This window comes from Xiphias gladius, chromosome 14 (assembly GCF_016859285.1).
Source record: "Xiphias gladius isolate SHS-SW01 ecotype Sanya breed wild chromosome 14, ASM1685928v1, whole genome shotgun sequence".
Lineage (NCBI taxonomy): Eukaryota > Metazoa > Chordata > Actinopteri > Istiophoriformes > Xiphiidae > Xiphias > Xiphias gladius.
The window spans coordinates 9,390,480-9,413,167 of record NC_053413.1 but is presented as its reverse complement, the minus strand read 5'-3'; the positions used below and the strand labels follow the sequence as shown (position 1 = coordinate 9,413,167).

The following is a 22,688-nucleotide window of genomic DNA, read 5'->3' as shown; positions in this document are numbered from 1 at the left end:
TTTTATACGTGGCAAAATAAACAACATAGATGAAGAACCGTTCACTCTTTATATAACTGTCAGAAATACATAACTAAAATGATTCCTGTGTATTTAATAGCGTGCATGCAATGTCTATGATTCACTCAAAGTAAACAGCGTACACAGTTGCCACACCTAACAGAGAGCTGTTCTTGAAAGAGTAAGAGGCGAAGGTGTCGTTGGATGCATCCCAGAGGCAGCGGCTGCTAATTTGCATGCTCTGCCCAGTGAGCTGGCCGATGTGGACCAGGACGACTATCTTATACCTGGGGATCATGAGGTCCTTCACACGGGCCCTTATCACCTGGGGGGGCCAATAAAAAGAATCAGCCTTGATAAATTAGAAATTCAAAGGTATTCAAAAGGTGCTGCATGAACGAGCTTTTCATTTTTATTTACCTCACATATTGTTTTTGTCATTTTTTGAGACCACTCTGCTTCATATTTCTCTTCTTGGAGGTAACTGGTAAGTACATCCTTCAGTATGTCTGTGACAGCAGGGACAGGGAAGCGTTTGTAAGGTCCTGTGGTCCAAAAAACAAACAACAATAGCATGATAAATAAGTTTTACTTCCTGTGCAATGTCTTTGGTTGGTAAAAATATTGTGATGCATTGATTTGACTTGGAAAGAAAAGTTCAACAGTGGAAAAGCTGGGATAGATTAAAATTGCTAAATACTGCATCAAAATGTCTGCTGCTTTGACATGTTTCCGGTCTTGGTTCAGCTCCCATCCTACATGAACCAGTAGCACATACAAAGCTTTGGCAGTTTGAGGCCAAAACCTTACCTAAAAAAAAATGTCATCATTGCACTGAAATTAATCAAATAAAATCAATTAAAATTATTGCCCAAATATGAGATTTATGGTGCATTGAATCTGTACGTGTTACATCTGTAGTTGGTAATGATGGCGTGGTGCAGAGTGTTTGTCATGAAGGTGAATTTTGTCTCACCCATCTGGTAGGTGTTCTCCATTGTTACAGCCATTCGAGCGTTGTCATCGTGGTGTCCTAGCTCATCCAAGTATGACACAGTACTTACAGAGCTGAAAGCAAAGATCGGATTGAAGAAATTGACAGAACAAAGGCCGTGGCACATACTTTCTGTGGCTGAGCGACTTCCAACTAAGTAATAATTAAAGAAGAGCAGCCTAAAACTGAACAAACCAAATATACTGACTTGGGAATGCTTTCTGGATATCAGTCGCAACCTATGCCAGTTAGGTATGATTAATGAAGATTGCTCATAAAAATACAAGGATGATAAAAAGGTGGATACTGGCCCATGTCATTTGCAGTCTACTCACTCCTTAGTCCTGCCAGTTGTTTCCTTGCCTCTGACTCCATGGCTTCCCTCTGAGGGCACCTTGCCTGTCCTCTTCTCTCTTCTTTGGGATTTGTCTTTAAGCAGATCGGACATGACAGCGTCCCTTTCCTTTAGCTCGTCTTTACAGGATGATAACCAAGCTCGAATATATGGACATTAGCTCGATTAATATCAAGGCGTCCAGGAGTATACGGTATACAACACTTGGAGCACTCGGAGTTATCTATTATGAAACATTTCAAGTCTAACTCGGAATGCTTTTGAAATGAAAATCCATCAATATGCAGTGAGACTAACGTTAAAACGCTTCTCACTTTGCTAGCTGACAGCCTAACTAGTGGCGTTTGCTCGTTTGTAAACTGATAATTCTATGTGTTAACGCCGACTGGATCAGAGTGTAAATCTACGGCACAGTGCGCGTCAAAATGGGCTGCAGAGAAATAATACTGAGGGAAACTGAACACGTTTTTACCGATTTTACCGAGGCTCCCTGAGCCGAGCGGAACCGAAGCGCTAGCCCCGCAGAGCTTGCTGTTGCCATGACCACCGCGAAACGTGAGTGGGGAGGGAGGGGTTTCGATGCACGTGGGCCTCCCGCTGAAGCCTCGTGCGGTGTAATGGCTAAACTGCCCCGAGTGTGGGTCGCGTGTGATGACGGTTTAAGCAGAGTTTTAATGCCTCCGTCTACTTTCCGCCATGGGCAAGTCATTTTTTACGAGAGAGGGTTCATGCTGTACAGTAGCCTGAATGAGTCGTTGATTCCTTGACTCATTTTCAACAGTGATAGTAAATAACACAAAAAGTAGTCACGAGTAGGGCTGCAGCTAACGATTATTTTCCTTAAACAATTTATCTGCTCAGTGTTTTTCAAATAATCAATTTATTGTTAGCTTATTAAATGTCCAAAAAAAAAAAAAAGTCCATTGCAACTTCTCAGAGAGTAAAGGGACGTCTTTGAAACGATGATTCGATTATCAGAATAGCTGCAGATCATTCTTCGGTCCAGCAGCTAATCCGTTAATTAAGAAATATTTCAGCTCCAGAAATGAGCTCGTTTATCTTTGGAAATAGTTTTTTTTTTTTTTTTAAATATTATCTCAGTGTTCACTTAGTATGATTTTTCCCCTAAGCTTTGACAACATCTCACCGTTTTCCTAAGAAGATCAGCAGATGTCCTCTCCATTACATCTTATTTTACCAACACATTTTTCATCACTCCATCTGTTGATAAAGTCCCTCCAATGGTAGAAAATTCCTAAAAAACAAGTAGCTGGACCTTGAGTTAATTTTTTTTGTTGCTCTTGTTAACTATCCTAATAATCTGAGGCTAAATGACCATTCTTGACCTTGAAAACAGCATTTGAGAAACAATCTCACCAGAAGGTCCATTAGGCAGCTGTTGAGCTTTCGATCCATACCACGAGTCATGGAATTAAAAATGTTCAAATTTCCTCATAAGGCTTAAGCGTTTCAAAGGTGAAGAATGAACCTTGAACCCCATCTTTCAAGCCATAATGGGTGTGCAAGTGCTCCAAAAAAAAGGAGGAAAAAAAAGAAAAGAAAAAAGGACTAAAAAGACCTCATGGTGAGTTAATTTTCTCAACTATCCTAGTGATATTTTGTCCGAATTCCCTCTGCTCTTTGATGGCTTAGAATAAATCATGATAAATAATAAATTAATACTATATTCCAAGTGAAACAGTGGAAATCAGAGTGACTGGTTTACTTTATTAGGAACATTTGTCATTATATAATCTGGTTACCTTTCTGAAGTTGATTAATCTTGCTTTAAGAAAATTGTGGTAAAAATTCTTATATACTTTTACTTTGTAAAATTTCAGACTTTCATGTATAATATGACCTTATAATAGGTATACTTTTCTATTGTCCAACAAATGAGAGGGAGAGAAATGTCTCATATTTCCTCTTCTTTATTACCAAGTAAAACAGGTATTACATTATATTGATTTTTTCATATATTTACTTCCAAAATCTTTGGATGGGAAATTTACATGAAATGTTTGCATATTCTGTGTCTAACGCAGTGAAAGGAATACAGCCATAAAGTTGTAGAAAAAATAAACTTACAGAAAATCCTCTGATATTGGAGGACTTATATAGTTTATGCTGAAAAATAAGGCAAAGAAAAACATAAGCATTATTGACAGAAACACTGTGAACTGATGCTAAACTGAACTAAATGAAATATTACACCCAGGCCCAAACTGCGAGTCAACACACCAAACAATCTATAAAATGTGATGTTCAAACACGTGTACATATGACATGAAGCCATCAACTGTCTACTGAATGAAATTTAAAGTGTTTTTTTTTTTTGTGTGTGTGTAAGTCAAACACAGGAGAATGTCAAACACCTATATCAGATGCATGGAATGGGAATATCAATGAACACATGCCAAATTTATTGACAATGAGCTTTTGAAGGTGCATCAACAGCAGAACAGAGAGTGGAGGTTTAAGTGAAGGCAAAAAGTCTCCTCTCATTGCACAATTACACAATAAAACACGTATCATGACCTTGATTGAAATGGATAAATCGGTATTGCGTTGAAAAGACTGGTGATGGACAAATGCAGATTTCATGCGGCACCATTTGGAGTTATTCATCCACAGTAACACTTTTTTTTTTGTTGTACAAGAAACCCACATGTAAAACAATAGATGAAGAGAGTGGTGATGTTCTTACATAGAACCTAATGCATAATGAGTGCTGACATCAATAAACCAAGAGACAATCACAGACACATCCATATGCCCAGAGAAGTATTTGAAACATAGCTTTTTATGTACACTTTGTACACTTAAGTTTTTAAATATTGCTATTATAAAATGATAAAACATTTATTCAACATGGTGGAACTGGAAGAAAATAAAACAGGGACATGAATAATGCTGTCTTCTTGATAGACATTTCTTTTCATTACTCTGAGATGTCCCCAGTAATCCTCATCAAGACCTCCACCAAAGATCACAGTCAAAAAAACTGGCCGAGTTTTTAAGCAGCTTCGAAAGGCAACTCCAACAATCGTCAGCCCAGGTCCCTCTGTATTTCTCCTGAAACTCAAATGTCCTTTTCACCACTGTATGGCACTCACATCTGGCTCTCTGTGTACCTAACATCTTAAGGCCCTTTCAAACGTGAGTTCTGTAACATTTTCATAATAATTTACCCAAACCGTTGCAGTGGAAGTAGCAGCTTACGTGTTTCACACAAGTATCGCCTCATCGTTACAAAATCGGACCAATCACACACACCACCACAAATACCACTAAAGTCCTGTGATGGGAGAAATTGAATGTTTCTCAGCATTGCACTTGCCCATAGTGTAATGCTTTTGTTCTTCAGCAGGTCAAACTGCTACAACTGATTTACTGCCAGTATCGGCTCTCTGGGCACATGACCCGTTAATAATAGCAAAATGCCATCAGGAGTAGAGTTAAAGGCTGCATGTGTTAAAATGCGGCATCATAAATGTACCTCAATCCTGCGCACAGAAAAAGTTGTTTTGCAGCACATAAATTATATTTTGTAGAGAAATTATCTTAAAAAAAAAGAATACTTTAATTTGAGCAATTTTGAGAAATATGACTCTTACCCTACGACTCTGACTCTTAAACAGTCAAATAATCCACTATGTTCAGCAGCTCGTTGCTAACTTTGTCCATCTGCTGTTTAGTGATAAGCAGGAAGCGTGCAGTAGGGTTATCACACCTTTTTTGGTGAAAACAGCTGCCTGCTATGGGCCGAAAATGATGTCACGAGAGCGACGAGAGTGAACCAAAACAGATGCAGGCCAGAAAACCAAAACATTTAGCCTAACGTTGCTATTCGTCTGATCCTTCTCTGTGGGTTCATCACTACGAGCAACCCCTTTCACGTCAAACGAAATATGTGATGTTATCGCCACTTTAGAGTGAGATAAAAAGCTTGAAATTAAATTTGAGATAAGTCAAAGGGCTAGAACTGAGTTAGACAGGTTAAATTTGAGATAAGTCAAAGGGCTAGAACTGAGTTAGACAGGTTATTATTGAGATAATAGCAAACAAGCAGCTTTATTGAGTACAGAATAGTTTTGTTTGCTCAAATTAAATTATTCTTTCCCTGGTGACAATTTCTTTACAAACTATGATTCATGTGCTTACAAACAACATTCGCCTGCACTCAGAATGTCCCATTACGCAATCAGGACTGAGGTACAAATACAATGCCATTTAAAAAGCACCTTCAGATTAAGTGTGCTGATGTTAGTTGAGCGCTGCGGGTCATTTTGAACTGTGAACTGGACAATCACCTTTAATCACAAGACTGATAGAATGGGCTGTGACATGTCCAAGGCTTGTCTAAACAGAAACAAAGATTCTGCTTAGACGACGATAAAGATTGGTCACACACGATGGGAAAAAAAATCTGATTTCAGGTGGCAGTGTGAACCTATAACTTATTAGAATACAACTGCAAAGCAATCCTATACTACACTTTTACATTTCCACTCTTTTCCACCTTGTTTAAGATTGTTTTAATATTATATAATCTATTCACATTATCTTTTACAGTGCATTTGCAATGACTACCAGTTAGACAAAAGAAACTGAAATGAATAAGGCTGGATCACTGCATGAATCCACACTTATGTTAACAAGAACAAAGAATCAGGGTTTCCTTATATATTACTCCATGTAAGAGCACGGGTTTTCCCAAGTGCACAAAACTAATGGTTTGTATTTACTTGCATAAACTCAGCAGCAGTCTGTCTACTGAATATGATGTTATAAAGTCAAATATCATGTGTGTGTGTTATGGTCTCTTGCTCTGTTTTATCTCAACCATTAATTCTAATGGTTGCTAAAGATAAAGTTTCAAATGCACTAAACATGGGATGGATCCATTGTCTTCACAGTCAAAAGCCATTGTTTTCTCTTGGTTCCATTCACAAACGGGTCCACTAATTATCTGCCAAATATTTCCCTGTGAAGCAAAATGAAACATGTCAGAGACTGAAGAACAAGTAGTTTGTTTCAGAAATAAAGACAGTCAGCCACCAAAAGGCCACACACCTTTTTGATACTAAAACTGACCTGCAGCAAATCTCTTCTTGACCAGCGATAGCCGATAGCCAGTGCCAACCAGCTGGATGTCGCACCCTGACAGAGTGCTTCCCTCACTGCTAAACTGGACTGCCAGCTGGGAGGGTTTACAGGGACCTTCTGTCATCTGGAACCGGCCCAGGAGAGCCCCTACTCCTGCAGGACACAGATAGCTATAAGTTGACTTTGCTACTTGGTGTTATAAGATAATAATTGTACATTTCCTAGAATTAAACAGCATAAATCAATCCATTGATGGTGTTGATCATGGATTTTCCAAGTGTTGGTGCAGGAACTTGACCAATTGAGCAGATAGAGACTGTCACAAAAAATAAACCTCCAGCCCAACAGCAAAAAGTTGCATACTGTAACTGAGATTTTAGTTTTAGAATTCAGTGACATATAGGGAGAACATGATGAGACCGACTGTTTAACAAGAACATTCTATAAGAATAAGAGAAAATGCACACCTCCATTTTCAGATCTATGAGAGAGGCTGGGAATCTTCCACTGTATGGTCTGCTGCTCTGGATTCCTTTATGAGAAAATAATTGTTATGTTACAGAAGACATGTTGTCTGATATGCATTAAGCCAGTGCACATAAATTAGGCCTAAGTGCACGTCCATGCTAAGAGAGAAAACACCAGAGATAGTGTTTACACATCCAAAGTTTTCTGGCCACAATGGAGTCTTTAGATTGTTCTCTAAATGCACAGTGAAACTCAAAACCAATATAAGAATGCTCCCATCTCTATGACCGGGCATGCAGTGATCATTGAGTCAGCAGCTATATACAATTTCCACCATATAAATAAAGACGATGTGTACAATTAATGTCTACAGCTCGTACAACTTACAACATAACATCTAAACATTCCATAATTTTGGTGGAGGGTTAGGAAATTGTGCAAGGCCGGCCTTCGCCTCCCTACATGACTATGTTGAACCAGGCTTCAATAGAAGCAATCCTCACCAGGTGGCAGGTGGGATCATGGCCTGGAGTTTGGCTAGGCCTCCATCCACAGGTACCAAGAAGAGGATGTTGTGTAGCGGCACAGGGGCAGCCATGGCCTCGGTGTTGTATTTGTAGTCTATTCTAAGGTCTGTGTTGGTGGCATCGCCTCGCCAGCTCACTGCCAGGTTCAGAGGAGTGGACTGGATCCCCTCTGCTGAGACCTGAGACACACAGGAACACAAGACTGTGACACAGATGCATGGATACAATAGAAAGATACAGCCGATAGATAGATACCTGATATTTGATCATATCCACGTTGTAGTAGGTTGCCTGAGGCTTCTGTTCAGCCACTTTCTTCAGATGGCTCATTAAGTTTGGCATATTTACCCAGAACTCCTTGGTGTCTACACTGCCTGTTGTGGCATCACTGAAGGATGAGAGATACATATTTGATTCAGACAATTTGTAGTTAGATACTGGCTGTATATTATGCATTATTCATTATCAAACAAAGACCAGTAGTTCTTTTTTTCCAGTTCTTAATCGAATGACATTCGTTACTGACACTAACTTCTGAAGATACATAGTGACCTACGTTCATATCATTTTCCGTGCGTGTGCAGCTTTGTTACGTATTTTCCTACCAGCACAGCAGCTGTGGATTGGGGAGGACCTGCTCCAGTCGGCTGTAGTTGCTGATGCTAAAGGTGAGGATGGGTTGAGTCGGGTGGCTTGCAAAATGCCTGGTTATGCCCGCAGGGAAGGACAGCACCATCTCCCCTGTGATCTTCACAACACATCTGGGGCAGAGGGAGAGAAGAGGCAGAACTCAGACATCATGCTGAACAAAAACATACACTCAAAGAATCTCCTCAGTAGCAAAAGTTGTAGTGCAAAGTTTATGGGCAGCTACCAGAAATGTATCCGCTTTATTAGTCTTTTAAAAGAGAGTATACAATTTTTTCCTCTCCTAAATTTTGAAAATCATATCTTTCCTTCAACATTATTATCACGTTATGATACAAGTTCTTCACCTTTTTACTCATAACAAAATTCTAAATTGCATAAATTGGATAGTGGATCTGTAATGTCACATTGTCCAGAAGAGAAAATGCGGCCCTACTTGCTGGGATCAGCCCCTTTAAAGTAGGCATTGATGGTTTCTGTGAAGGCAGCTGCCACTGGCAGAGTGTCCTGGGGTCCCATGGTGAGTGGACTGGGTCCCCTGGAGCATCCTGAAGAAAACACACACACATACACAAAAGGTTCTTCTAAAAAAAAAAATCAGAACATAAACCACATATATTGTATTGGGTTGTTCCCTGTTTGCTCAAAGGTTCAGCCATGGGTTACACGCAGAGGATAGGGGAGGTTAAACAAACAAAAGCGAACAGATAAAAGCAAAACTGAACCCTCCATTTTGAATCTGGATTCTAGGTGAGTGAGCAGGACATGGGATGGGGTGGGCAGCAATATTTAGGATCACTGAACGTGAGTGTGGAAAGGACCGCAGGTAGAAACAGGGCAGGTGCTTTCAGTTCATGCACTGGTGGGACTACTGTAGCGTTCTGGCTCGACTCACCTTCAAAAGCTAAATGAAACCTGCCGTGGTCAAACCATACCAGAGGCTGTGAGGCCTCTGAGAGAGCAGAGACATGAGGAGGAGAGAGCCATGGAGAGGGACAAGACCGTGAGGCAAGTACACGATGATGAGCGACGGACAATGTGGAGTCAGACTGAGATGTGACACTAAAGAAAGACACTAAAAGACAAGGTCGATGTGCTGGTAGTGTACCTGCGGTGGACATGTTAAGGTCCCTCCCTAAGGTTGGAGTGGACGCTGCACTCTGTGAGGTAATGGAGGAGATGGAGGAAGAGCTCTCTGCCCGGGCCAGGGGGGCGAAAGGCGGGGGGCTGCCTGAAACCGGCGGACTGAAGGGCCGACTCTGGAGACAATATACATACTGTGATTCTGCTGTCTATGATTGAGGATGAAGGAAGAATCCTACAGAATTCATTCACCTGTTTCATTTGAACATCAGAACAAAATGTCAATTCAAAGGATAGGAAGGCAAAGAGAGAGTCAGAGAAATGAAAGGACACTTCACATGTACCAGGTCTGTGATTGGTTTCCCCGGGGGCAGCTTTGGTCGCGAGGATGGTCGAGGAGGAGGAGGCGGAGGGACTGGGCTGCCTCGAGACTGAGGCGTGGCAGGACGAGCTGGAGACGAGGGGCCTGCGGCACATACCAGTGTCTGTGGTTAGCACTGCCTTCAGATCACAGCGACAGATTTTTTTATTCAGCATCAGCACCAACAATTCTACTTATGTCATTTTCACAGAGCGATAATGCCGGAAACCTTTGGACTCTTACTTATGACCAAAATTCAATTTGTATTTACTTCCATCAGCTCAGCAAAGCTCTGTTTGTCTGAACAGCTGTGATATGATTTCATATTTCATAATTCACTTCCACAATGAAAAAATGTTGTCTTCTCCGCAGCAAAAAGAAGTAAGAGCGGTTTGTCTGGTTGTGGGAAGCCATAAAATCCCTGCTGAGCCTAATGGAGGCATCGTGGGTCTGATTCATCCAAAAATCTGCGGTGAGATGTGCCCACTTGATACATCCATTAACAAAACGTGGTTATTTGTTTTAGGTGTGACAGGCTGTTAAAACATTGTGACTTTTTTTTTCTATATAGAACCAAAACTGGTTGGGTTTGTTTGGATTTCTGTTCAGACGGCAGTGTCTTATGACAAGTGTCTTGTCATTGACACGGCATACCATTGTAGCATTTAGTGCACCCCCATCATTGAGGAAAAGGTTTTTGTGCTGCTGGCCCTACTTTTGGTAGGTACCATGCATCTGTCAGATTGTAGTTTAAATGAGAATAAAGGTCCTTCCTAAAATTTTATTTTGAAAAAAATAAAAACAACATTTGTTAGTACTGTAAGTGTTTTTATGGTTATGGGATTTTTATATGATTGCCAGTTAGCTTTGATCTGTGTTTACAAAATAGCTTGAACTGTATTATGTCAAAAAATTGTGTATATTTCTTTTTTGGGGGGCAGCGTTATGGCAGTTGAAGTCTTGCTAGAAGAAGTGAACTAGAAGAAGTACCTTTTTTTTAGCCTGTGTAGCTAAAAAACAACGAAAGATTCCTTTTAAGTGGAAGATAATGTCATTTTTTAATGTATTGAATTACTCTACATAATTACATCAACCAGCAACTCTGACGTCAAAGGGGTTGTTACAATTTTAACTGATGATTATGATTTATAATAATCGTCACATTATCAGTTAATAAAGTGTTACATCACTGATGAAATCCTTATTTCTGGTTGACTGTAATAACAAGATGTTATTTAACTATTTAACTATGAAGCATCGAATCAAAGGAGCAGGCTATATAATATTGTGATTTAACTCAAGAAAGATTCCCACAGAAGAACAGTAAGTCAGTTGAGTCAGTATCCTTATATAAAAAAATCACAAAAATATGAATAACATTTACATTTACTGAAAAACTAACAGCAAGCATAAACAGTGAGTGCTGTTCATGAGATGTCAATGAATGTTCTGTAGCTGGATCAGATGACATCTTAACACCTCAAAACATGAACAGAAAACAAAGAGGACCGGCATTTCAAGCATTTCTCTGTGATTTTTCGGTGGCACTGATGGCAGCTTCACTCCCACTTTTTCAAACAAAGCAGGACACTCTTAAGTTCGCCTTCGCCGGCATAATTGGCAATTGTAAACATTTAGAAAGAGACCAGAGTACTCACCGCTGCCTGAGTAGGGCCCCGGGGAAGACATGATAGATCTGTAGGTGGTTGGAGGGAGAGGAGGTGGCGTTCCCCTGAAGCTCGGCGTCAGCTCTCTGGGCGAGCCCACGAAGTCTGGGATATCATCTCTCATGTATGCACCCTCTGGAGTCCTCTTTCCTCCTGTGCCACCCAGGACCAGGGGAGAAGTGACTCCCGTCCGAGGGGACCTCCGCTCCGCTGGCAGAGGGGGCACGGGGCTGATGGGGGCAGGGGAGGAAGAGTACCCTGCAAACTGCAGCACCTCTTCATCGATTGCCTCCTCATCGAGGCAGACCGGGGGCGAATTAGAAGGAGAGAAGTCAGGAGGCAGGGGAGGCGCTGGCTCATCAGGGGGAGGAGGTCCGAGCACAATAGAGGGGGGTGAGTCTGGCGGTGTGAAAGGAGGAGGAGACCCGGGAGAAAACGGTGGGGGGGAAGGCGGGGGCTCGTTTGGCGGCGGTCCGGGAGAGAGGCAGGGGGTGGAGGGGGTGGACGAGGGCGTGTCTGGGGGAGGAGAGTCCGGTGGCGGAGGGGGAGCGGGTTCGTCGGGTGGCGGGGGTCTGTCATCAGTGAAAGTAACCCATCTGGGTGACACTGTGTCCTCGCTGGTGCGGGGGCTGTCAACGGGGCCAAACACGTCGTCCAGGTCAGGGCCCGGGGAGCCTCGGTAAGAGGCGGGGGACAGGACGTTCAGGTAGATGGGGGCAGAACCGCGAGCTGCTCTTCCGTTGGGTAGATCAGCTGCAATGAGTGTGATGAAGCACTTAGATCACGGCTCTCATTGGATTTTAATGTATGACAGAAAAACGGGACAATGCTGTTCTTAAAGCTAAACTGACCAGCGGAGTCCGAAGGATAGCCGTAATGACTTCTCGATGGAATGTTTTTTGGTGGAAGCGGAGGAGGAGCTACAGCAAGGATGACAGTTCGAGTCAGTCCAGCATTACGGATTACAACATTTTTTAATATATACTGATGTAGTACAATTAAGCTCACCTCCTGTTGGGAAACTTCTGCTCAGTGGTGATTCTGACCGTGGTCTTGATTCTCCCCATACATCGGTGGGAACCACTGTGAAAGGGGAATGACAAAGAAACATTCAGTGTCATCTATGTAAACTCACTTGTCTAATTTACACTGAGTTGTTTACTACTGATAAGGGACGGACCGTCATATCTGGCATATTTGGTCTCCGAAGGCAGCCCAAAGAAGGCAGCAACGTTCTGTGATAGCCTGTCACTGCAAAAGGAGAAACACAACAATGAAATTTGACCGCTTTAAATTAAATGGATTAAAATTAAGTAACTGCCCTCGCCTTTTAAAAACAAGAACTCGAGGAGAGAGACGGGTCCGTTTTTTTCTCAATAGGATTATTGCTATAAAGAGTACTTCCTGTTGGGATCGATTTTGATTCTAGCTCTACCATTCGTTCTGTAGCACATCTGCAGTGGTACCGGTAACACATAGACCGATAAGGAGGGATGTTTAGTTTGTTAGTGGTCAGTAAGAACAGACCTTGGCATCTCAGGGGCAGGACTTGGAGTTGGGGTGGAGCGTCTGGGTCTGGCAATCTCCTCACCTAAGAGAAACATGACAAAAGCTCAGCTATGGCACTGTTATTCTTGTATCTGACCAAATGCCCGACAAGAAAACTACACTACCTCGTTATAAAACTGAAAATAGATGAAAAACCAATGTTCAAAGCTGATGTACTTACAGGACAAATTTCTTTTTATCAGTCCCTGTAAAAGAAACAATCCAAAGCAAAGGACAAATTAAGGATACAGATATGTGTATGTGTTACCTTTAATACATTGCAAATACATGTCCGCATTGAGTCATTTTATTCTTCTACTCAACGCTGACAAAATACTGATGGGAAATTACAGACATCACGGGCATTTTCACTTCTATAAGAATATCATGAAGACAAGTTTATTTGCATAGGAAACACATAAACTTTTCACTTCTAAGAAAAATAAGATTTTCAGCTCTTCATTGTCTAAGATGGGTTTGCTTTTAGTTTGCTGAATATCCAGTTAAATTCTGCACTGCAAAATCTAATACAGGTCAAGCAGCAGAGATTAGAAAGGTGTGTTTCGGGCTGTCTGCTTCCAAACAGTCAGCAGATGGAGTGTTAAACTCACCGGGCTGCGTCTCTGAGACCAGCAAAAAGGAAGAGAGAACAGACCTGGGTCAGAGAGTGAGTGACAAATCAGTCAAATGGACACCAACTTAAACTGCACACATCGCACGTCTTTACTTTCACCGCCAAGCCTTAATAATGTAACATGAGCCATAACACCCCGGAGATTATGAGGACAATACCAGCATCACCCACTACCGACACGCACAGAGCTGTATACTGAAAGTACCAGGTAGCTCAGCATGTAAGCTCCACTGAGACCAAATCATTAGGTGTGGAGCTTAGTGTGTGTGTGTGTGTGTGTGTGTGTGTGTGTGTGTGTGTGTGTGTGTGTGTGTGTGTGTGTGTGTGTGTGTGTGTGTGTGTGTGTGTGTGTGTGTTTTGTGTTATGATTTTTGTGCATAATGTAACACAGACGCTTTGCCAGACAGGTTCAAGTAAAGCTGTAGCTGAACAGAGAAAAACGGAATTAACAAAAAATATTTGTTAAATATGATATTTTTTCAAGGCCTAAAAAGGGCACAGACACTGAGGGTGGGACAGCATGCAGAAACAGGGTGAAGCCCCAAAGACAATTTGTAAGTGAATTATCATAGGAGGGAACACTTCATCCAGCATTTCAATTAAGTGAGCTCATGCCATGCAATCTCTCTTGGTGGTGATACAAAGATGAAAATGTATGACAGGCTTACCGGACTTCTCTTCTACAAGATGACAGAAGATAAGTGAGGGGAAAAAAAAAAAAGACAAACGCAGAAAGAGAGTTAAACAGATACGAGACATACCATAAGTGACGCAGATCAATAGATTTAGTACTGTATAGTAAAACAAGAGTGCTGAGCAGCAGCGCTCACCAGAGATGGAGAGAGTGCCAGGCCTCCCACTGAGGCTTTTAGCTCGTCCATAGATGGAGGGACACACTTGGCACTGTCCGACACCAACGGCTTAATCTTAATTTTGAACTTTTTCTTGCTGTCCTCGTCATCTTCTGAGTCACTGGAGGAGAAAAAGTGCTTTCCTTTGGAAGCTGGTGAATGCTTGTGAAGGACAAAGCTGAATAAGTACAATATGTCTCACGAGAGATTGAGACTAATTCAATCTTTCACAGCATTTAAAGCTCACATATCCTGTTAAAATGTATAAATTTGTCTCAGACACACTGTTCATGTGCAGAGCAACACTGCAGCACAGGAGTGAGACGTCTGCTCCGTGTCTCCATCTGCTGCTAACTGACACTCCGGCTCTGTCTCAGTTAAATCGTCCTTCTCAGGGGAAGCCTCCATGGTGCCAGCTCTCTATGAATCCGATTCAAACTTACAGATGCTGACACCTGCGGGAACAAAAACTTAAAATACCAGTGAACTGCGGGTCAGTTGTTAATGAGAACTGTGGCTCAGTGACAACTGAAAAGCCAGTCCAAATGTAATGTGGCTCTCACCAGCTGCCCTACTACTACTTCTTTTTTTCTTTTTTTTTTTGCCACCGCAGGGAAACATGTGATGTGGCAAGCGAGGGAGGGACTATTGATTTGGCCTATTTAATGCTGAGAAGCAATCATCCAATGAGTCACTCAGCCAAACAGGTCAATAGTTTTGCAGGAGAAGAGTCCCAAGACTGCTCCTGCCACTGCTTCTGCTCATCACTAAAAGGATATCATCGCCCTCTTCACCGGGCCGAAGGCTGAACCCCTCCTCATCCACGTCAGGAGAGGCCTGCAAAAGAGAGAGCGCAGAAAGGTGACGGTCATTTCTAGTCCATCACACACTGTAACAGAGGCACTGCTGAACTCTTCCCTCTGACCAGCTCTGTATATAAATGTTGATCAGATTTCACAGATGTCTTGCCTTAGACGGTCAGCCTCCTGGCTGAACCTCCTGCTGACTCAAAGAATATGCAGCTATCACTCTAGTCGCACTGTTTACTCGGTAATTTTAAACCTAGCGTTACATGACACTGATGGCATCAACACTTGTATATTTCATGCGCAAAGCTGCAGAGTCTGTGCATGGTCAAATCATCAAAAAGAAGGGGAACAAGCGAAACAAGGAGTAGGCTGGGCATACTTACATATCTGTCCCAGTCAATCTCGCCATAGAAACCATTGGGCGCTCCATTGGCCTTTTTCTAAGAACAACGTGGAAAGAAGACAGGATAACGAGAGAAGAACTTTACATTTAAGTTAACAAGTAACATTAGTATTAAATGTGCAAGTGCACATTCTTGTATAAGTAAATATCAAAAAAAATATAAGAATACTTAAAGGGAGAGCCTGATTTGTTACAACTTGAGTTCTGGCAACATCAACCTAATTGCAGAGATATGGAAATGTGGAAAAATTGCTAAAAATAAGTCAGAGAAGGCAAAAAGCACAAGCAGTCAGATGATCAGACAGGTTTTAAACGAACCACCAGGTTAGCCAAACGTACTCAGAGGTGAAAACAAAAGCAAATGGCAAAATTATTAAATTATTACCCAGACTTTTATTTACAACTTACAGACTGACTTCTTCAACTTTGAGCTACAATACTTGCTGTACCTGTGTGCACACAGTTTTCCTGTGCAATGAGGCATTATTACAGACCAGACATTTTCACTGTGCTTATGTTTGGTTTCACCTCCAAAGAAAGCGTTTCCAGATCTCATCTGTTACTGTGGCGAGTACGGAGTTATCGTTACAAAAACAAGACCCATATTGTAATTATAACAAATAATAAACAGGAATTATCCTTTAAAGGCAGTAACAGCTATGTTGTAAACTATCAATTAGTACTTTATAACTTCTGATTTTGGATGATTTCCTCTGTTAAATTGCACCATATCTTTCCAAATCCTGAGGAAAAAAGGGACAACAGAAAGGAAATACTTCAAGAATTTTTAAAATGTACGTACATTTCCTTTCTTTCCACTTCCAGTTCCTTCTCTGTCAGGTGAGCTCCTGTTTGAGGTGACGAGAAGAAGGGAAAAATGTTTTCATAATACTCAGAAGAATTTTTTTCTTTCCATCTCAAAACCAGGGCCAGGTATTGTCCAATATGATCCTTGAGTTTTAGTACCAATTCCAAAACCATATATTTTTTAATACCTTACTTTGAGAAAAAATATTCATGTTTCTACAAAACCCCTTTTTTCAATTAACAAAACAGGGTCAAACTTCTCATATGTTAAATATTTGAACACAAGCAGCCGTATTTTTCCTGAATAAAATTTTAAAATGACCAAGATTATGAATGAATGAGTAAAAAAAATTGATTACAAATGTGACCAAACATTCAATGCCAACCTTCAGTACTTGTGTTATAGAGACATTTCGGTCAGGACCATAAGAGTATTTAGGTTTGATAATCAGTCCTATAAATTCACATTCTCAAACTGATGAATTTTCAAGCTGTTTTAGAACTTGTAAAGGTAATAAGACCTTGCATGTCCATTGTGTTATGAGTGTGTGTCTCAGCAAACTCACGTTGTGTCTGTATCCTTGTCTTTCTTTCGTAAACCCAAGGCTTTCCTGGTTCGATTTTTCAGTCCTAACACAGTGAGCGAGGTGGGGGGAGAACAACATCACGCAGAATTAATTTAAAGTTTTAAAGCCTGATATAAACTTAACTGCTTCGTCATTAAAATCCACTTAAAAGCAAATAACATTGACAGGTAACAGGCTGATGCACAGTAACTCAAGGATGAACATATCCTTGAGGATACACGGGAAATACAACAACCCCAGTAGGTTGATATAGATTAATGTATCAATTTGGGACACGCACATCCCGGAGAGAGCCTCCACATAATATGAAACAATGCAGAAGTTGTTTACTTCTACAATGCCAACCTCCCCCTGCAGCACTTACTGTGGTTTCTTGTAGAAGTAAACAACAGTTCATCTGTCAAGCAAACAACTTGTCACCCATGAAAACTTCTGAAACCGTTAGTTGATTAATCTATTACTGGACTTACAGAAAATTAACAAATGTTTGTTTTGATAACAGATTGTTTAGGTCAGCCCTAACCAAGAAAACTTCACACTTGCTGACACTTGCTGAATCACAAAATTTAAAACATAAAGATCATAAAAAGTTATGATCAAGCTACAGCCGCACCAGCAGCTCTGTGCGGCTTTAACCTAACAGGTAAGCATGTCAGCATGCTAACATGCGCCAAATGACAATGCTAACATACTGATGTTTAGCATGTTTGCTATGTTAGCTTAGCATGTTATCACGCTAACATGGTAATGGTAATTCTTCCAAGAGTTGTAGAGATATTTCGGTCTGAACCAAAGTGCTTTTGAGACACTGTGAAGCCTTGTGGAAAAACTCACAATGACAATCCTCCTGCTTTTCCCAAGTCAAAGGTACAGATGCACTTTGATTCAATTTAACATGTACCCGAATTATAACACCTCTGATAAAACAAAACTAGTTTTCCAGGTCAATAAAAGACAGATTTATTTTCCATGTAAGGTAAAATGTCAGATTTCACCAAAAAGACTAAAGCATAACCCTGTTACATTTATTCCATTTTTCTTTCTTATGTATTGGCTGTGCTGCATGTTTTGCACCAAATAGACAACTGACAGGTTTACATAACAGTGTTTTAGACGACCAGTGAGCACAGTTGATTCTCACTAGAGCAACAGAGACACATGTGATGGACAGTTGGGTGGATGAACATTCTGTACTATTCAGTGGCAGCCCAGTTTGTGTTCTTCTTCGTTCATCATCTCCTTTTGCAATCTGTGGGCTGTGTTTTGGACTGGAACATAAACAGACATTGAGTCCTGTCCTAAATGTCGTGGTGTTTTAAAGCTTCCTTGAAAATTAATCTGACCTCAAAATCAAAACAAATATTGAGTCATTGATTTGATGAATCAACACACTTGCATTGAAATCTTAATAACGAGACTAATACAATAAATGTGAAGGCAGTGCACTGTGCGTCATTCACTTGGGAGGAAGCTCTTCTGGGTACTGAAGGACGTGTCGGGGCCTGTGATGTATTAGTCGCTAGCTGGGCTGCTCAATAGCTCAGATTATTCCTGCATCATGGCTCTTTATCAGTGGAGACAGCTCTGTACACGGAGCCTTCTGTCCATTCCTAACCTGCATGTGTCTAGTGTGAGGAGGAGTAAAAATAGAGAATCGATCCTGACACTGACATGTAACAAACCTGCTTAACTATATGATACACAGTGAAGCAGCATAAGCAGCATGGTCAGACTTTTTTGGTCACTGGCAGCATGGCAATGCAGATCACGTTGTGCATCAGAGGACACCTTTTGTTTTTCTAACCCATTTACAAAGTTTGCCTGAGGAGAGCCCTAAAACACTCATTAAACAGACAGATCACAGTAATTGTGTAGTTAGTATTGGCTCTAAATATAGTTGAGTTGGGCTAATTCACAGAAACAAGACTTTTAAGACAAATTTCTGTTAAACCTCATAATAGGACCAGAGTGGTTATTTCACCTTTTTCCCTGCATACTACAAATATATACTTAACCTTACTGCTGACCATTTTTCAGTATAACAACAATATGACGCATCAGCATTCTTTGCTATAGTACAATCACTCGGCTTTCTAAATAGGGTTTTCGAATGCATATTGTCACGCTTTTAGACAAATGCAAGCAATGTTGGTAAAACAGTCGCTTAGACCGACTTCCAAATGTCTGGCAAGCCATTTTTCTCTTTGGTCAATGTTCAGATGTCTCTGGGAAACTCAGAGATTTGAGACTTAAGATCCAATCATTAAACAGCAACTTTTTACCTCTAAATAACTTAGAAAAAAAAGGTTACAACTGCACACTGACTCCAAACCACATGCTGGTTTCCGATTAGCCTTGCGCTTACCTGGATTGTGTGTATAATTCTGCTACAAAATGTAATCCTTTTCATGACATCCTCCTTTTTTAATCTGGAAAAAAAAAATCTTAACTCGAGGTTCCGCTTACTGGATTTCTTTCAGCCACATTTTGTGTCTTTCATCAACAGATGATGCAGCTGAATGCTGTGGAAGAAATCTAGTAACTGATGTAGGATTCCTTCCAGAGCTTTCAGCTGCATCTGGGGGCATCTGTCGGTGCTTCAGAGGAATGTGTCCCACAATTTTTGTGAACTGCTGAAACAGACAATCTGTCAGTTCCCCGCGCCAGTTGTCAGTTGTGCAAAGGTGCGAAAATTGTACCCTTGTCATTCTTTATGCAACTACAGTACCTCTGCCACGGCAACGTTGCCTGTTTAACAACACCATGCCTCGGCTGCCAGTGATAGAGAGGCGGTTTGAAATAAAGAATAAAGACGGGAGCGCTACAACCAAGGTCGGGACCAACCAGTTCTGAACTATGTCCAGGACAGATTTGCTCAGCATGTCATAGCACATGATACACTTTGCTTGCACTCCAGTCACTGCGCTTCAACTGCTTTTTCAAAGGTATGCCAAGAAATACGAGTACCTTTGTGCCACCTCTAAGCACAGTATTTTATTTTCTATGTTGTTGTTCTGACCTTCACTCTATTTTTAATTTGACAGTGTGAAACTGTGGAGATATTTCACTATAACACGGAGTTAACTCCCCACAGCATTTACCATCTGAACCCTCATTGTACACTTTTTCCTCTTTTTAATCGTTCGCCGCAATGGATCACCTATCTCAAGATGGTTTCACAGCTTGGCATGTTGATTTTCATGCAGTGATGGCATTAACTGCAACCAGAGGCTGGCTGAAAGATGGGAAATCAATCCAACACCTTGTTGCAAGCTCTGGAAAGGGATCAGCAGAAATATAAAGTATGTGATACTTGTATTTAAGTGGCTGAAGCATTTAAAGTTAACAATATCACCCTTAAAGTATAAACGTACAGTACAAAAAAGGCTCATTTGGACAAATTTTATCAGAGACAAAGATGTTGTCTAAGTAGTCTAAGATTATAATCCATGTTCCTGAGATACTGCATTTAATGATACTGATAAACCCACATGCTGCATCAACAAGAAGGTGGTTATCGCAGCATATGTACTGCAGCTATGTTTGAGTCCAAATAACATGGAATGAATGTCACTAACTCCACCTGACAGCCTTTATTGTGTAATTAGCAACGCACGTGTCGCTAACTAAGGCTATGATAGGCATGTGACATCTGTTTTGAGTGTGGATATCCTCGTGCTGAGTACAATATCATGGCAGGCTGATACAGGGCTTTTCTAATAATAGCTACCTTCTATTACCATGTTGGCATTAATGAATGGTAAAGGCCCAGCATCTGTCATGCAGGGTTACATCCTTTGATTTAGCTCCTGTATCATAGTTTATAATGCACTTTACCACATTCTACCACCGTTAACTTAGGTACAGCATCCTTCATGCAACACAGGCGCCAAATAATGTATGGTTTAAGGATCACTTGTCCTATTGGCATGATATAATATTATGCAATGATAGGAACAGCAGCAGAGGTATGAATGAGTGCAGCTTCCTGGACTGCCCAGATGTCCCGTCAAATACGCATTTATATGACAGAGACTGAGCATATAACTAAAGACAGAGCTATAATCTGCACACGCAAACAGAGACATGCACAGTCACATGTGTAAACACACACAAACACAACAGGTCATCGGCAAGTGCAGATCTAAACTGCTGCGAATGTCACTTCTTTCTGCCTCACACACCTTCACTCTCATCTCACATTCATTTTCTCCTAATCTGTCACAAACGTCTCACACACACACACACACACACACACGCACACGCACTTGCGTGCGCACACACACACACACACACACACACACACACACACACACACACACACACACACATTTAACGGCCACATTGCCACACTAGTCATGCATATAGCTTAGTTGTTCGAGAGGTCCACACAACACGACAGATCGCATCGCTGGAACCACTAGCTTTGACGGCCCAGCAGGACACAGGAGGGCAGGAGGAGGACGCAGGGGTAAAAAACATGGAGAATAACGGAGGAGTGGGAGCGCACAGATAATTCACCTTGCATCATGACTGCAGAATTTCATCCTACGTTGCCCTCCGGTGTGCAGGCGAACAGAAATGGAGAAATCCAGCCGGTCAAAGGATGCCTGGGCAGGGCATAGCTAATTCTGCACAGCTCCCCAGCCAAGCACGATGTTGATTCCCTCCACCCCCAAGGGCCCAAATCCCAGACACCCGCACAGGGAGGTGGGAAGCGGGGAGAGCTGAAAGGCAGCGGCGGTGGTGGAGGACACAGTGAGAAGAGACACCCGTGGAATACGCAGCAAATCGGGGGAAGAGGGTCCTCTCTGTGTGCGTTTTAGGCCCCGGACGCCCGAGCAGCACCGACACACGTCATCTGTGAGAGGGGGGATGCTGAGGAAAGGCAAAGGAGAAAAAAAACTGAGCGGTACAGAGAGAGAGAGGCAGAGAGAGGAAGACACAGACTGGGAGAGAGAGTGGAGGAGGGAGGGAGTGGGAGGCTTGCTGATGTCACATCTGCACTAAACCAATCCCTGCAACCATGGTCACATGGCTGCTGTCCCCTGATGCCTTAGCACCTCTCGGCTTGCCTTGAGCAGACACTCCACAGCCAACTGCATGCATATTATACAAGGTCTCACATGATATAATGCATTATTTGACCAAACATTTTCTTCACTTTTAATCAGAGTGCATCTAAATGTTCACTTGGATTTGCATTTTTTGAAAAAAGCACATGCAGAATTCCCTATATTTGTTTTTGTTAGTGGACATTTTTGTACAATCACTGAAATCTGATTCAAGTTTAATTTATATTTTAGGGCATTGGAGATGAGAAAAGATACAATACACAAATACAAAAAGGTGGACAAATACATCATTCACCCAGAGATATACGGACAAACAGAGGATAAAAATAAGAGGTCAGGCACAGTTTAAAGCCAATAAGGGGAAGAGCGTTTTAAGTCCTTTGTTGAAATCTTGAATAGGATGAAAAAAATCTAATATAAGAGTAAGGAGGATTCCACCCTTTTTTAGGCAGCTACTGAACCAAATGATTTTGTCCTTGAATGTGTGACAGATAAAAGCCCTGACAAAAGGCCCTGGGGTTTCTTGGGGAAAGGACTTCAGAAATATATATGCTGGGATAAGATCATGCAGTGCTTTTTTATACAAATATTCTACAACTAAAAGGCGACCAGTGGTGGGAGGAAATAATAGAGATGAAACAGCTTCTTTTTTTTTTGTTCTTGTTAGACGTCTTGCTATAGTGGTCTGGACAGTTGTGGAGGTTGAACATAAAAAAGTCAAATATAAAATCGCTGGCTTGTTTAAATATGACAGCATGGATA

General features: G+C 41.4%; 2 protein-coding genes across 4 annotated transcripts; both read right to left on the bottom strand.

Moving 5' to 3' along the window:
• Positions 1 to 66: 66 nt before the first annotated feature.
• Positions 67 to 1,887, bottom strand: dynlt5 (dynein light chain Tctex-type family member 5). 3 transcript variants are annotated; one of them, XM_040144229.1, is made up of 5 exons: positions 1,822 to 1,887; positions 1,330 to 1,489; positions 977 to 1,068; positions 421 to 545; positions 67 to 325 (listed from the first exon to the last, which is right to left on the bottom strand). In XM_040144229.1, exons 2-5 carry the CDS (start codon positions 1,440 to 1,442, stop codon positions 122 to 124), a joined length of 534 nt encoding a protein of 177 aa, XP_040000163.1. In that variant the 5' UTR covers positions 1,443 to 1,489; positions 1,822 to 1,887; the 3' UTR covers positions 67 to 121. The 3 variants fall into 3 exon arrangements, with proteins under 3 accessions (XP_040000163.1, XP_040000162.1, XP_040000165.1); XM_040144228.1 differs by having other exon boundaries at positions 1,330 to 1,876; XM_040144231.1 differs by having other exon boundaries at positions 421 to 509; positions 1,330 to 1,876.
• Positions 1,888 to 5,354: 3,467 nt separating this feature from the next.
• sgip1b (SH3GL interacting endocytic adaptor 1b) lies at positions 5,355 to 21,476 on the bottom strand. Its single transcript, XM_040143803.1, has 23 exons — positions 21,373 to 21,476; positions 16,831 to 16,894; positions 16,260 to 16,305; positions 15,438 to 15,494; positions 15,025 to 15,082; positions 14,225 to 14,400; positions 14,063 to 14,074; positions 13,372 to 13,383; positions 12,942 to 12,966; positions 12,740 to 12,803; positions 12,393 to 12,463; positions 12,221 to 12,295; positions 12,064 to 12,132; positions 11,204 to 11,965; positions 9,529 to 9,650; positions 9,210 to 9,360; positions 8,538 to 8,649; positions 8,059 to 8,214; positions 7,709 to 7,841; positions 7,430 to 7,632; positions 6,926 to 6,990; positions 6,447 to 6,611; positions 5,355 to 6,336 (listed from the first exon to the last, which is right to left on the bottom strand). The coding sequence occupies exons 1-23, from the start codon at positions 21,380 to 21,382 to the stop codon at positions 6,314 to 6,316; spliced, it is 2,631 nt and encodes an 876-aa protein (XP_039999737.1). The 5' UTR covers positions 21,383 to 21,476; the 3' UTR covers positions 5,355 to 6,313.
• Positions 21,477 to 22,688: the final 1,212 nt, after the last annotated feature.

Excerpts from the sequence above, each read along its gene's own strand:
- dynlt5 (XM_040144229.1), bottom strand. The coding sequence starts at position 1,442 with ATGTCCGATCTGCTTAAAGACAAATCCCAAAGAAGAGAGAAGAGGACA. Across the intron at positions 1,069-1,329 it reads ACAACTGGCAGGACTAAGGA|CTCTGTAAGTACTGTGTCAT; the intron begins GTGAGTAGACTG and ends CTTTGCTTTCAG. Across the intron at positions 326-420 it reads TGACAAAAACAATATGTGAG|GTGATAAGGGCCCGTGTGAA; the intron begins GTAAATAAAAAT and ends TGGCCCCCCCAG.
- sgip1b (XM_040143803.1), bottom strand. Across the intron at positions 15,083-15,437 it reads AGATTGACTGGGACAGATAT|GCCTCTCCTGACGTGGATGA; the intron begins GTAAGTATGCCC and ends TCTCTTTTGCAG. Across the intron at positions 11,966-12,063 it reads CTATCCTTCGGACTCCGCTG|CTGATCTACCCAACGGAAGA; the intron begins GTCAGTTTAGCT and ends CACTCATTGCAG.